The sequence below is a fragment of the Lytechinus variegatus genome, chromosome 11, assembly GCF_018143015.1.
Source record: "Lytechinus variegatus isolate NC3 chromosome 11, Lvar_3.0, whole genome shotgun sequence".
NCBI classification, from domain to species: domain Eukaryota; kingdom Metazoa; phylum Echinodermata; class Echinoidea; order Temnopleuroida; family Toxopneustidae; genus Lytechinus; species Lytechinus variegatus.
The window spans coordinates 15,584,922-15,597,098 of record NC_054750.1 but is presented as its reverse complement, the minus strand read 5'-3'; the positions used below and the strand labels follow the sequence as shown (position 1 = coordinate 15,597,098).

General features: G+C 37.3%; 1 protein-coding gene across 2 annotated transcripts in view; it reads left to right on the top strand.

Moving 5' to 3' along the window:
- LOC121424445 (proteasome adapter and scaffold protein ECM29-like) overlaps window positions 1-12,177 on the top strand; it is a 59,681-nt gene that overhangs the window by 18,232 nt on the left and 29,272 nt on the right. For both annotated transcript variants that reach the window (XM_041620134.1, XM_041620133.1), the window contains exons 9-24: window positions 344-422; window positions 1,197-1,313; window positions 2,010-2,174; window positions 2,974-3,023; window positions 4,008-4,074; window positions 4,737-4,859; window positions 5,548-5,651; window positions 6,206-6,347; window positions 7,496-7,576; window positions 8,013-8,342; window positions 8,489-8,620; window positions 8,987-9,158; window positions 9,419-9,666; window positions 10,403-10,504; window positions 11,176-11,400; window positions 12,020-12,134. In XM_041620134.1, coding sequence (XP_041476068.1) covers window positions 344-422; window positions 1,197-1,313; window positions 2,010-2,174; window positions 2,974-3,023; window positions 4,008-4,074; window positions 4,737-4,859; window positions 5,548-5,651; window positions 6,206-6,347; window positions 7,496-7,576; window positions 8,013-8,342; window positions 8,489-8,620; window positions 8,987-9,158; window positions 9,419-9,666; window positions 10,403-10,504; window positions 11,176-11,400; window positions 12,020-12,134 — 2,252 coding nt within the window. The remainder of the gene's footprint in view (window positions 1-343; window positions 423-1,196; window positions 1,314-2,009; window positions 2,175-2,973; window positions 3,024-4,007; window positions 4,075-4,736; window positions 4,860-5,547; window positions 5,652-6,205; window positions 6,348-7,495; window positions 7,577-8,012; window positions 8,343-8,488; window positions 8,621-8,986; window positions 9,159-9,418; window positions 9,667-10,402; window positions 10,505-11,175; window positions 11,401-12,019; window positions 12,135-12,177) is intronic.

The following is a 12,177-nucleotide window of genomic DNA, read 5'->3' as shown; positions in this document are numbered from 1 at the left end:
ATGCATTTCCATTTTATAGATCAAATTTAGTATAAGTTAATCAGTCTATACTTTCTGTTTTAAGAAGCAAACTGGCAGCAGATTGCCGAGATGCAATTAATTAAAAGTTTTGTGATTGATGTACGAACATTAAATTCACTTTCAATTAATTGAAGTTTCTAGCCACGCTCACAAAGACTTTGAGTAGAAGTATATTTGTTCTAGGCGGAAATATTGAGAATTTTTTTAGTAATATTACAAGTTTGCTATTATTAGGTAAAATCTTTGTAACTGAATGTTCATATTTCATGATATGTGTATATGATACTACTCATTTGTATGTATTGATATTTTTATATGACAGTGGAATCGATTGGAATGACATGACCATTGTAAGAAGACTATACACCCTGTTTCAAGGCAGTGTAGCAGTCAAAGGACAGGTAAATAAAAAGGAAGATTTTCCCATTTATAAAAAAAAAACATTAGATACCCTCCAAAGAATTGACTGTTATTCCTGATTGCCATGAATTTCTCGACCTTTAAGATGTTATTCTGCACAAATGCACTATTTTCGTGTAGTGGTGCAAAAGTTTACATTTGGTGAAGGAGACACATTTATTTTCAACCTTGCATTGGTTTGTTGAATGGCTCGATCATGCCATCACATCATGCTATATTTCATACTGTACAACGCCTACTTAGCTTGTTGTACGCGATCAAATGTGAGGCTGAATGTCACACATTCTTACCGTTGCACACAAGACGTACCATCCAAAATGTACCGTTGCACGGCTTTAGGTGGTGACGTCACAATGCGATTTCATTGATTAAGTAAGGGGACAATGCGCGTACAGCCCGCTGGCTAAATGCGCAATGCTGTCCAAGATCATGTACGTTTGTGGGCCCGGCTTGAGGGATTTTGCTTTTCGCTTTCAATATTTTTGCTCCCTTTTCATAGATTACTGGAGGGAAAAACTCTTGTTTTTTCATATTTTCGCTAGATTCTGAGGCGTTGTACAACAAAAATAACGAATATTGTTATTCGTGCAATGGTGCGAGATTTCGCATTCGGTGAAAGAAAGAAATAGAGCATCTTTCTTTCACCTCATGCACCATCGCACTCATGCCTATTCGTTATTTTTATACTATCGCACTCTCATCATTCATTTGCTATTTATGTACTAAGAAATGATTTTTGTGTGATATTTTCTCAGCCTACACCAAAGCAAGAAGACAAGCGATCTCCTGTTGGCACCAGAACCAGATTAAAACTCTTCCCATATCTCCTGAGATCAAGACTAGCTGCAGACCAGTTTCCAGCATGTGTTCAGGTAAAGATTTTAAAGGTAGTTAAATCCAGGGGGCCGTTTCATAAAGCTGTTTGTAAGATAAGAGCAAGTTTGGTGAACCTTTCTTTTGCAGTAAATCATCGCCAATGAATATTCCATTTACCACAAGAAAGGATCACCAGTCGTTCTTAAAGTCGCTCTTAACTTACAAACAGCATTAGGAAAACCCACCAGGTTTAGCCCCAGATTAAACAGAAATTTTAGTTCACACTCCTATGGAATGCTCAGTTTCATCTTGTTGGTTTCATCTTTCTTTTGTATTAATCTTTCTTTTGTATTAATCATGACAGAGGTAATGTTCCAAACAATTAATTGAGATATGTTTAATCCTCACATTATCCTTTTCTCATTTCATAGCATAATTATTTTTGGGGAAAAATATTTGACCATATTATTAAATTAGATTGCTCGTGATGAATGTGGTGGCAAATGGCACTCCATTAAAGAGTGGTTTACACCACTGATATGAGAATACCACCCAAAGTGTAAACTTGCGAATCGCACTAAAGCAATATATTTTAAACATTTGATTATCTGTTGACTACATAATTCTGTAATTCCTGTGGGCTTTGTGCAGGGAATACCTTTGCTTATAGGATTGTATACTGTGTATGACTTAGATTGGTGATTGCTACTACATTTAATGGAAATAATTTCCCTTTTCTAAATCTAACACAGGTGATCTTTGACTGCTTGTATGGTGCAAACTCCAACAACAAGCTGAAATCCATGGCTGTTCAGTTTGTCCACCATCTCTGTGCAGCTTGCAGTGATGCCCGTATGCAACCAATGGGACCTATCCTACTATCAGGGATGGTCAAACTCATCGCTGAAGCCAAAGATGTAAGCTATAAGAATATGAATGCGTAGAAGCGTAGTGATATTTTTTTTTTCTTTTCTTTTGGATATAAGGAATGTATGTAGAATTCTGGAATATCATCTGATATTGTCGGGCCTGATTCATTCATGTTTTGTAGCATATATAACGTGGAGCGTTGTGGCCCAGTGGATTAGTCTGCGGACTTTGAAACAGAGGGTCGTGGGTTCGAAACCCAGCCATGGCGTAATTTCCTTCGGCAAGAAATTTATCCACATTGTGCTGCACTCGACCCGGGTGAGGTAAATGGGTACCCAGTAGAATTCATTCCTTAAATGCTTTAGCACCTATATTGCCGCTCAGCTACAGCCGGGGTAATAATAATATGCCAAGTATATTTCAGCGCATTGAGCACATAATGTGGATTTGGCGCTTTAGAAATACTCTGTTGATAATATTATTATATGTAATATTTTGTAGAGTGCTATAAAAGATCATTGATATATTTATCAGTCGTTAGTTCAGGGCCCTATGAAACAAAGCTTAGTGATTAATTGTTAATTTGAAAGATCAATTCTGATTGGTTCTTAGTCTATGAGCAAAATGTGCATGCAACGATGATCTTGATAGGCTATTTCATAAACCTTTGTGTTATGAGCCCCAGATTATGTAATATGGACCGCTGAGGAAAGGAATATAAGGTATTATACTGTCCCATTTCCCTTGTTTCCATTGTAGCTATGACATTAAGAACTTAGCATAGTGTATCTGGATTTGATAGATGTTAGATTGGATTTTAAATTTGAGATTTTTATTTTCTTGTAGAATGTGAAACTTAGGAGCCTTGCTTATGTTGCTGTTGGAAGGTTATCAAAGTAAGTGTAATATCTCATAATACCTTGTATACTTTTCAGTGCATGTTTGAATAGTTATAAAGTGCTGCCAACTGTTACAAAAATAATAATAATTTTGACTGCAAAAATATGAAAAGAAAAAGTGGGGTGAAAGAGGAATAGGAATACATGTATCATTGTATGTTAACATGTACACAAGCATCACTGAAGTGATCTAGAATAGAGATTCTTAAAGTATGGCCTGCGGGCCGTACCCAGCTGGACCTTGGCTACAAGGCACTTCATGCTTTGCACTCTTGATGTGCATTTTGCAAACTTTTTTTTTGTCTTTGGCCCCTTCAGGTTTCACTGGAGTCCCTTGTGGCCCTTCCAGGAAAAATTTTGAGAACCTCTCATTGAGAATTTACTAGTCAACTACATTGTAGTTTGTAGAGCAACCTACATGTATATACATTCCCACCTCATGAGAATGGTTGATAAATGATAAAAAATAAATTCATATTAAATTAAACAAAAATTGATGGAAAAATAATTCCTATGTACTCATCCAAAGTTTCCAACTCTGGTTACCCATAATTAAAAAAAAAATCATTTCAATTTGTTGTGTACTATTTCCCTGAATCAATGAACGAAATGAGTCGCGATATGTATATATACATCATTGAAAAGCTTTGTCAGCTTATCAGGGGAGCTTTTCATGAAAAAAAAATTGTCAGACGTTTTATCTGACAGTTACCATAGTAACAGTGCCTCACAGCCAATCAGAATCAAAGAAATTTGTCAGCTCGGACAACTTGTCAGACAAAAATATTGATGAAATGCTCCCCTGTTAATGAAATTGGGTTAAATGTATTCTGCCCCTTCGCTTATGTGAGAGATTTCTGAATGTTCTAAGATGGGACTGATTGTTCAGAAAAAGATGGGAATTTTATGAATATATTATTTTTAAAAAGAGATTACTATGAAACTAATGATGTCTCTATATATTCATATCTAATTATTCAGGAGACTACCACAGCTATTCACCAAAGATATGGGACTTCTACAACAATTCTTTGATGCTGTATGTAAGGTAAATTACTTCAGATGTTAAACTCTGTCATGATTTTATAGACGTAGAGGATCTATTTATCTCATTTCTAGTTCTGTTTTGTAGTTCATTTAAAATTTGTAATGCTCTAAAATTATCATGGCTTGAGCGGTTCATGAAGTTGAATAAGATAATACACTGCTTCGCAGGGTGCGGAAAATGGGCATGCATTTTGTGCAGGAATGATTGATTAAATCCAACGAACAGGGTAATAAGCAATCTGTGAGCACTAAGTATTTGTCTTAAGCTCCCTTTGAATGATCAGATTATCAGCAAGTATGGAGATAAATGGGGGTTGGTTTGACAAGAAGGGTTATTACAGTGTGGAGCGCTGTGGCCCAGTGGATTAGTCTCCGGACTCTGAAACAGAGTCCCAACCATGGCATAATTTCCTTCAGCAAGAAATTTATCCACAATGTGCTGCATTCAACCCAGGTGAGGTAAATGGGTACCTGGCAGGAATTTATTCCTTGAAACGCAGTGCGCGTAACAGCTGCACTGCTAAAGCCAGGGTAATTATGCTGCATATACTGTAGAGCGCTTAGAGACTCTTGACAAAGAGCGCTATATAAGCAAGTATAATTATTACAGCTATATTAATGACTTGCTCTTATGCAGTTTTGATTTCCCTTTATCTTCCCTAGGAAGAAGATGATACCCGCTTACATGTACAGGAGGCACTGACCCTGATGGCTGTGGCTTACAAAGGTATCCAGGAACCCCTTATTCAGATCATGGAAGTTCTCATTATGGCCAACATTGAAAAGGTATAGCCTTCAGTTATGTTGTTAAATGTAGTGTGAATAGCTTTAATGTACCATCTACATGATGAGATGGAAAGATGTTCGATCTTGCCTCATTGACTTACATGTAATAGCCTCATTGATATGACATAACGAAACAAGTAACAATATTGTAATTTTGCATAAAGATTAGAATGTGTCTGATTTACATTTATGCCAAGGCAATATAGCATGGTGGTTAATCAGCCATACATGTATGTCATACATGCGTGTAGCAGTACCAGTGTATTTCTATGAAATTTTACCTAGAAGAAGAAATCAATTTGTAAAGTGTGAATCCATCAACATTGAAACTTTGTCTAATGTGCACCTGCTTTGTTTGAGAGGGTAGGGTAGTATAAATATCTTTAAATGAAACGACTATCTGGCGATACTCTGTTACACAGTCTTTGATATATTGCTTCACTTCTTTGTTCCTTTGTGATATCATTAATCTATGATATGTATTTAGGTACCTTGTCAATAGTCAGATCCATGTCTTTCAATTGGGAATACCGCAAGCAGACTCTCCTTATACTTCATCGTAGAAAAAAATAATGGGTAATGCAGGAAAAGACACAAAGTGCCCTTTTTTTAGGGGGATTCCAGCTTAAAGATGTGGCACGGACTTTTGACAAGTTACCTAAGAAAAAGCCTTTCTCTTTGTCCACAGTCTGAACCTCAAGCCAGAAAGACGGCTGTCCACTACGCAGCAACTGTGTTTCCTAACCATCATGTAGCATCAAGATATGCCTTACTCCTTGCTACAGGAGACAGGTGAGTATTAGTAGGGAGCATTGGATCTCTCATTGTCTCTCCCTTATCAAAATCAAGAACATCAAAATTTTCTCCCATCCCAAATGTACAATATTGAACTGTTTTTTTGCGTGCATGGCGTTATCACGAGCCAAAATTCCATCGCAGTAAGAATTGAGTGAGATCTAAATGCTTTTAATCTGCAATCAACAAGCCTACTCAACTTTGTTGATCAGTGGACTTGGATGCTGTCCTGGGAGAGAGGGGGGGGGGGGGGGCACTCACATATATTGGTGGTAACTTGCCAAATTGTTCAGCGCCAGCACCGCATGCGAGAGTTGCACGCACGGATTCAGAACTCCCTCCGCTAGCAGCTCCATGCACTGCTAGTGCCCATATATACATGCACAGCGCTCGCGTGCATTGTACATACTGAGTAAAATGTTCAGTCCACTTCATATTCATAGTTCAACAATCATATCAACTTTATTTATTAAAACATCTTACATGCCAAAAGGGCTCAAACAAATAGTTTTTTTTTATAAAAACCTGAATATTTTTTTTTCATATTACAGCAAAGAGGATATTCATCAAGAAGCAGTAAGAGCACTAAAGCTTAGAAGGCAGTTTGAGGACTATGAGAGGGTAGAAGGAGAAGCCTCAGATACCAGACCTGTACCAACATTCGCAGAGATGGTGCCTTACATCAGTGAAAAGGTTAGTGAACCATTGACTTTGTGCCAGTATAAGATGGCTAAGAGACCAGACTGGTACCAACATTCGCAGAGATAGTGCCTTATATTGGTGAAAAGGTTAGTGATATCTGTTCTTGGTACCATTTTAATGTGATTCAGACACCAGACCTTTACCAACATATGAAGAGTTTAGTTGCAAAAGTTATGAGAAACTAAAATGACATGATGTACTACCATATCATGTGAACATTAAATTGGGTATAAAAGAAATCTACCTGACTTCAATTTTTTTCTATGTATTGAAAAAAATTATAAGTGGACCTAACCCCTTTTGCAAGTAGACTGAAATTAATCCAATCTCTTTTGATTAAAAAAGTGATTTTTCTTTGTCACTTTCATTCACGTTTTCATTTGAATTTTAAATTTTCTTTGGTATCATCAGAGTGACTAAAAATTTAGAGACAGAAAACAATAAAATTTATTAAAAATGGACCTAACCCCTTTGACAAATGAGTTCTTCAGAAGAGTTTGGTTGCAATGATATTCTTTTTCAAAAAAAATCTGTGTGGACCTAACCCCTTTTGCAATCGAACTAAAATGGACCTAACCCCTTTTGAAAAAAAGTTCACTTTTTAATAGGAATTTCAACTTTTCTTTGGTATCCTGTAATAAAGTTACTAAAAGTCTATACATTGAGTCATAAAAATCAAATTTGATGAGAAATGGACCTAACCCCTTTTGCAAGTGAGCTCTTCATATGCAGAAATGGTGTCTTATATTTGGAAAACCTGATTGATCCCTTAATTTGGTACCACTTTAAGGTGGTTCAGACACTAGGCTTTCCAACCTTTGCAGAAATGTTGCCTTATATCATTAAATCATATCATTGGTTGGTACAAAAGATATAAGGTGGTTCTTTATATATAACTTTCATCAGCTGTATTTCAGCCACTATTTTGAGAAACATATTTGGTAGAGAGTGTTCAATTATGTAACCTTCACGAATCATGGATCTATGTTATAGATTCAGAAAACTATCAACATTTTTAGGAAGAAAAACAATCATATTTTCAGATTTTATTAAGTTTTCGAAAATCATGTATGATAATCCTTGAATCGTAACCTGGAATTACAAATAATTTATCAAGTAAATTTTCATTTTTTTTCTAGGCTAGTCAGAGAGTCAAGAGTTCATCTAGATACGTCACTGGTACAACACATCTAGCCTTTCGTCCAGAGACTTTCAAACACGTAAGTTGAGTTCAATTAAAGTTAATCTGAAGAATTTGCAGCAAACAGTGATTTCAGCCTTGGTTAATTTTTCGCAATATAATCACAGATTGGGAATTTACACGAACCTAAGTTTATGAATTCATGAAATCTTAGTTTAAAAAACACAATCACAAAATTACCATCACATGTTTCATTGGGTTAGCTGTTTGGTATCACGAAATAGAAGTGCAAGCATGAATGTATTTAGCACCATTAATGATAATCACACCTATGTTTTAATGCAGTTTTAAATGCAATAGCAATGAAAGACAAATTTTTGACAAGGATTACAGGTCCTTGTGTATTTCTTTATATTTACTAAAAGATTTACTGAATTCATCTTATATTAAAAACCTAAAGCACTGCTAGAAGATTCATTTGTTTTTATATTTTGTCTTTATCTGTTTACATGTAGGTAATCTTTTATCTTCGATCTTGCTTGCTCCACGACGCCGGCACCGACCTCCCCCCTGAGGTACGAGAACCCCTCCCGCTCGAGAACAAAGCCCCCATGGTCAGTCGCTACCTCCAGCAAACCCTCACCAACCCCACCCCACAGGCATCCAGGAGCAAGGGAAACTCATCGAGCACAGAACGTAACCCCGCCCTCTCGTACATGGCTCTGATTGGTCAGCTGCTCAATGGGGCGGGGAGTCCCGATGTCATGTACTGCTTGCTTGAGCTGGTTGCCATGGCACCAAACAAACTTGCAGGGCATTACATCAACAAGCTTGATTGGATCAAGGTGATTATGGTTCCTTTTTTTTTCTTTCTTGTTATCATGGCATTTTTTCTCAATCATTGTGCCCGTTATTACAAAATGTTGCAATAGATACAAACGCTATATGATGATAGGATATTATTATTGTCATTTTGATGCTTTACTTGTAGAACTTTGTATTTGGTTTATCTGAGCCGATGAGGGAATGGGCCGCTCAACTGTATGCCGTTGTGGCATGTATGACTAATACTGAGAAACTCAATGCCATTCTGATCGGACTCATCAAGTCAGCTAAAGACCAGGTTAGTATCCACTCACATTTTCTTATTTTGTCCCTAATTGTTCTAACCTGATTGCATCACAAATTTCTATCCTTATTTCCCTCAAAATGCATACTGAGTTGAGTAAATAGAAAAGTTAACATGTATAGCAGTAGCAGTGAAATTCCCTGTGAAAATTGAATGTATGATGGCAATGATACAATATTAGAAGTTTTACATCATTTAAAGTAAAAATTTGTATTTCTTGAAATGGTAAATAATTACTATGTGAACATATAATCTATTTTGCCTGTAATCAGATACATTATATAAATTGATACATATTGTTCATGAACCATATGAAGCCCTCAATTGATGAGCAGTATGATTTGCCTCTCATTTATTCAGTCTGTAGAGGGACAGCATGGATCAATGCTTGCACTCGGATACACCATTGGACGCTACCTCCACAAAACCAAGAAGGCTTCCCAAGACTTGGTCGTTGAAGACATGGAGGTCGATAAGACGTCTTCCCAAGATGCACTTCAGTCTACAATCACCAAGGCAACCAATCTTTTGGGTGAGAAGTTTTTCTTTTTGATTTTTGAGGAAGGTGTATTAACAATCCCTGTCTGCAAAAGATTTTAATCATGAATTTTCGTATGGCTTTATCCACTAAACTTTAGACGAAACTTACTTTGTGTTGAGTGATTGGTCAATGATATTTTTTTTGTAGCCAGAAGACAAAGAAAAGTTTCTTTTTTCACCTTACATTTCATTAATTTTTTTAAAACCATTTTTGCAAGATTTTACTGTCGGCCTTTTCTCTCTCTGCTTCAGTCTCTTATGTCGATGATAGCAATATGCTATTTAGCCATGGAGCCTGCCTCGCCCTAGGTGAGATAGCCCGTAATGGACCCCTTCCCATCCCTCATGGTGAACTCTCCCAGACAGAAGATGGTAGGGGGGAAGAGACCAAAAATAGCAAGAGGGGGAAGTCTTCAGGCGGAGGGACAACAGAAGCAACTAAAGCCACCCTGGTCAAGAAGCTGATTGCGAAATTGGATTCCATTAAATTCTCTCAGAAGGTAATGTTCGTAGATTTCAGTAACAAAGACTAGAAAAATTGTGGTATGTTGAATGTTTTCATTTTTTTCCCAACGGATCTAAAATCATTTTGGTGTTGAGAGCTCTTTACCAAACTGAGCTTGAAGACTCATCGGGAAAGAACACTGGACTTGAATCCGGTTGGATGCCTGGTGCCTTGAACCAGATCCTTCAAAGATTACCTGCACCCAATGGTCCTTTAGGCCCTTCCTTACAGGCATTAGGCTTTTTATAGTAAACAAAGCTACTCTGAAAGTCTGCTGGTCAAAGGTGAAAGGCGTTATGTATGAAAATATGTTCACTGATCACACCAAGCATATATGTTCATGCCTCTGCCCACCAAAGATTTTTTAGTTCTCTGTCTGTCTGTGAGTCCCATCCCATCACATTTATTGAAATATCTTATTGTCGCAATATTTCAAGAGCCATGTGAGGAATCAACTGCAAACTCTACTTAGTCGGTTCGTGTATGAATACGTGAGTGCCGGTAATCCGATGAGATTTGTGGGTCACATGGTAAAAAGGTCATTAGTTTAAACTCCAAGAATGTATGTGTGTGATATACCCTTGTACTGGCAGTGGCAGAGGCATACATTTCAAATGCATGTACTCCAAAATCCATGTAGTCTTTACTTTACATATTTTTCTCTTGCCAAGAACCAATCCATCAATTTTCCTTTCAACTTGTTTGAATAAAATCTCTTCACTTTTATACAGCTAAAAGAGCAAGCCTGCATTACCCTTGGATACCTCCCAGTTGGTGATCCTAACTTCAAGTTTACTCAAGCTGTTCTAGAAGGCCTCATCAAATCTGCAAATGTAAGTACATTACAAGATGGTCATTGTTGAGACATGTGATTGTTTCATGAAAAAAATACTCAGAGATTTTCGAATTTTCTTTGAGCCAATCAGATGCAAGGATTTTGGTAGCTTATAACAATTGTCTGAAAATCACTATTTGTTTCATTAAATGCTCCTCATTTTTTGAAACCCTATATTCTTTTTCTTATACTGTATTCTGGTTACGTGTGGAATCTTCGCATCTCCGCAGATCTGTTCAAATAAGATGATATCCGTCCAGCACCCATTTTTCATACTATCTTAAAAATCTTGATGCTTTTAATTCATATTTTTAATCAATTGGCTACAGATATTGTTTGAAGAGAAAGGAATGAAAGAACTTAGACCAGTACTAATAGTGGCTTGCCAGAATTAATCCTTATATGGCACCAAAAGAAAGAACTGCAAAAGAGAAGGACACTTTCCCATCCATGGTCTCTGCAAAAAACATGTACTATGTTGTTGACAGTTTCATGAAGAGTTACATAGCTTTACCATTGTAACATGGCTGAGCAAATCACAATCAAAGTTTCCATGGTAGTTTTATAGAAAATATAGAAAAGTCACCATAGTTGTAACTCTTTCAGAAGTGGGGCCGAAGGTCTGTCCTTTGATTTCATCCATGATCTCTACTGTACCTTTCGATACAGAGCAATAACAACAAACAGATGGAAATCCACTTCAGCGTCGGTGATGCCATCTCACAGGCGTCGTTGGGTGCCCTCTCAAGGTCAAGCCGTGATGTATGGATGGAAGAAGAAGGTGAATTAGCCCCAATCAAATCACTGAAGAAGGGCCAGACAGACTGGGTGGAATGGACCCTTAATAGGATACTGAACGAAGAGATCACAAGCCAGAACCATCATAAGAGACAGGTATGTGAGATGAAGACAGGGTAGGAAATAGTTTTTATTGGGGGGGGGGCTATTTTTTTACCACATCGGGGCGATTGCTAAAATTTAGGGAATTTTGTTTCTTTTCAGTGGCTACTCTTTCGCTCAAGGAGCAGTTAATGCTGTAAAATCATATCTCATTATTGTGTAGAATATTGATTTTTGTAATGTTCTTGAATATTCTTTAAGACAGATTTTGGTGTAACTTTGCCCCGAAGCTTTCCATTTTGCAAATTTTAGAGGTGATTTTGGCTGACATGAGGGCGAAATTGCCCATCATATCATGTATTTTTTGCACTAGAAGGAGATAGACCTTTGTTGTTTTATTAAATCTTTATGTAAAAATCACCCCATTGATTTTCCCCAATTACAAATGCTGTAACTCTAATTGGTTCTGAGCAAAAGTTAATTTGTTGAATCCTAGTTCTGCTGCCATGCAGTTTATCATTCACTGCTTGACCCAGTTACAGCTGTCTGGACAATTTCATGTATCATATTCAGCATGGGTCGATGAATACAACACAGGGTGAATGTTTATCTTCGGCCCTTAAACACCCAAGATGAGAATCCATGATTATTTCGACTTGTGTTCTCCCCACAGGCTTCATGTTTCTGGTTGCTGTCGGTAGCCAAGAAGTGCGGTAGTCACCCGTCCTTGCAGAAGCGTCTGGTAGCTGTTCAGGCAGCTTTCATCGATATGCTTTCTGAAAATAGTGGTAAGCGAAAGTGATAGCTAGAGCAGCCATTGGTAGCTGTAGG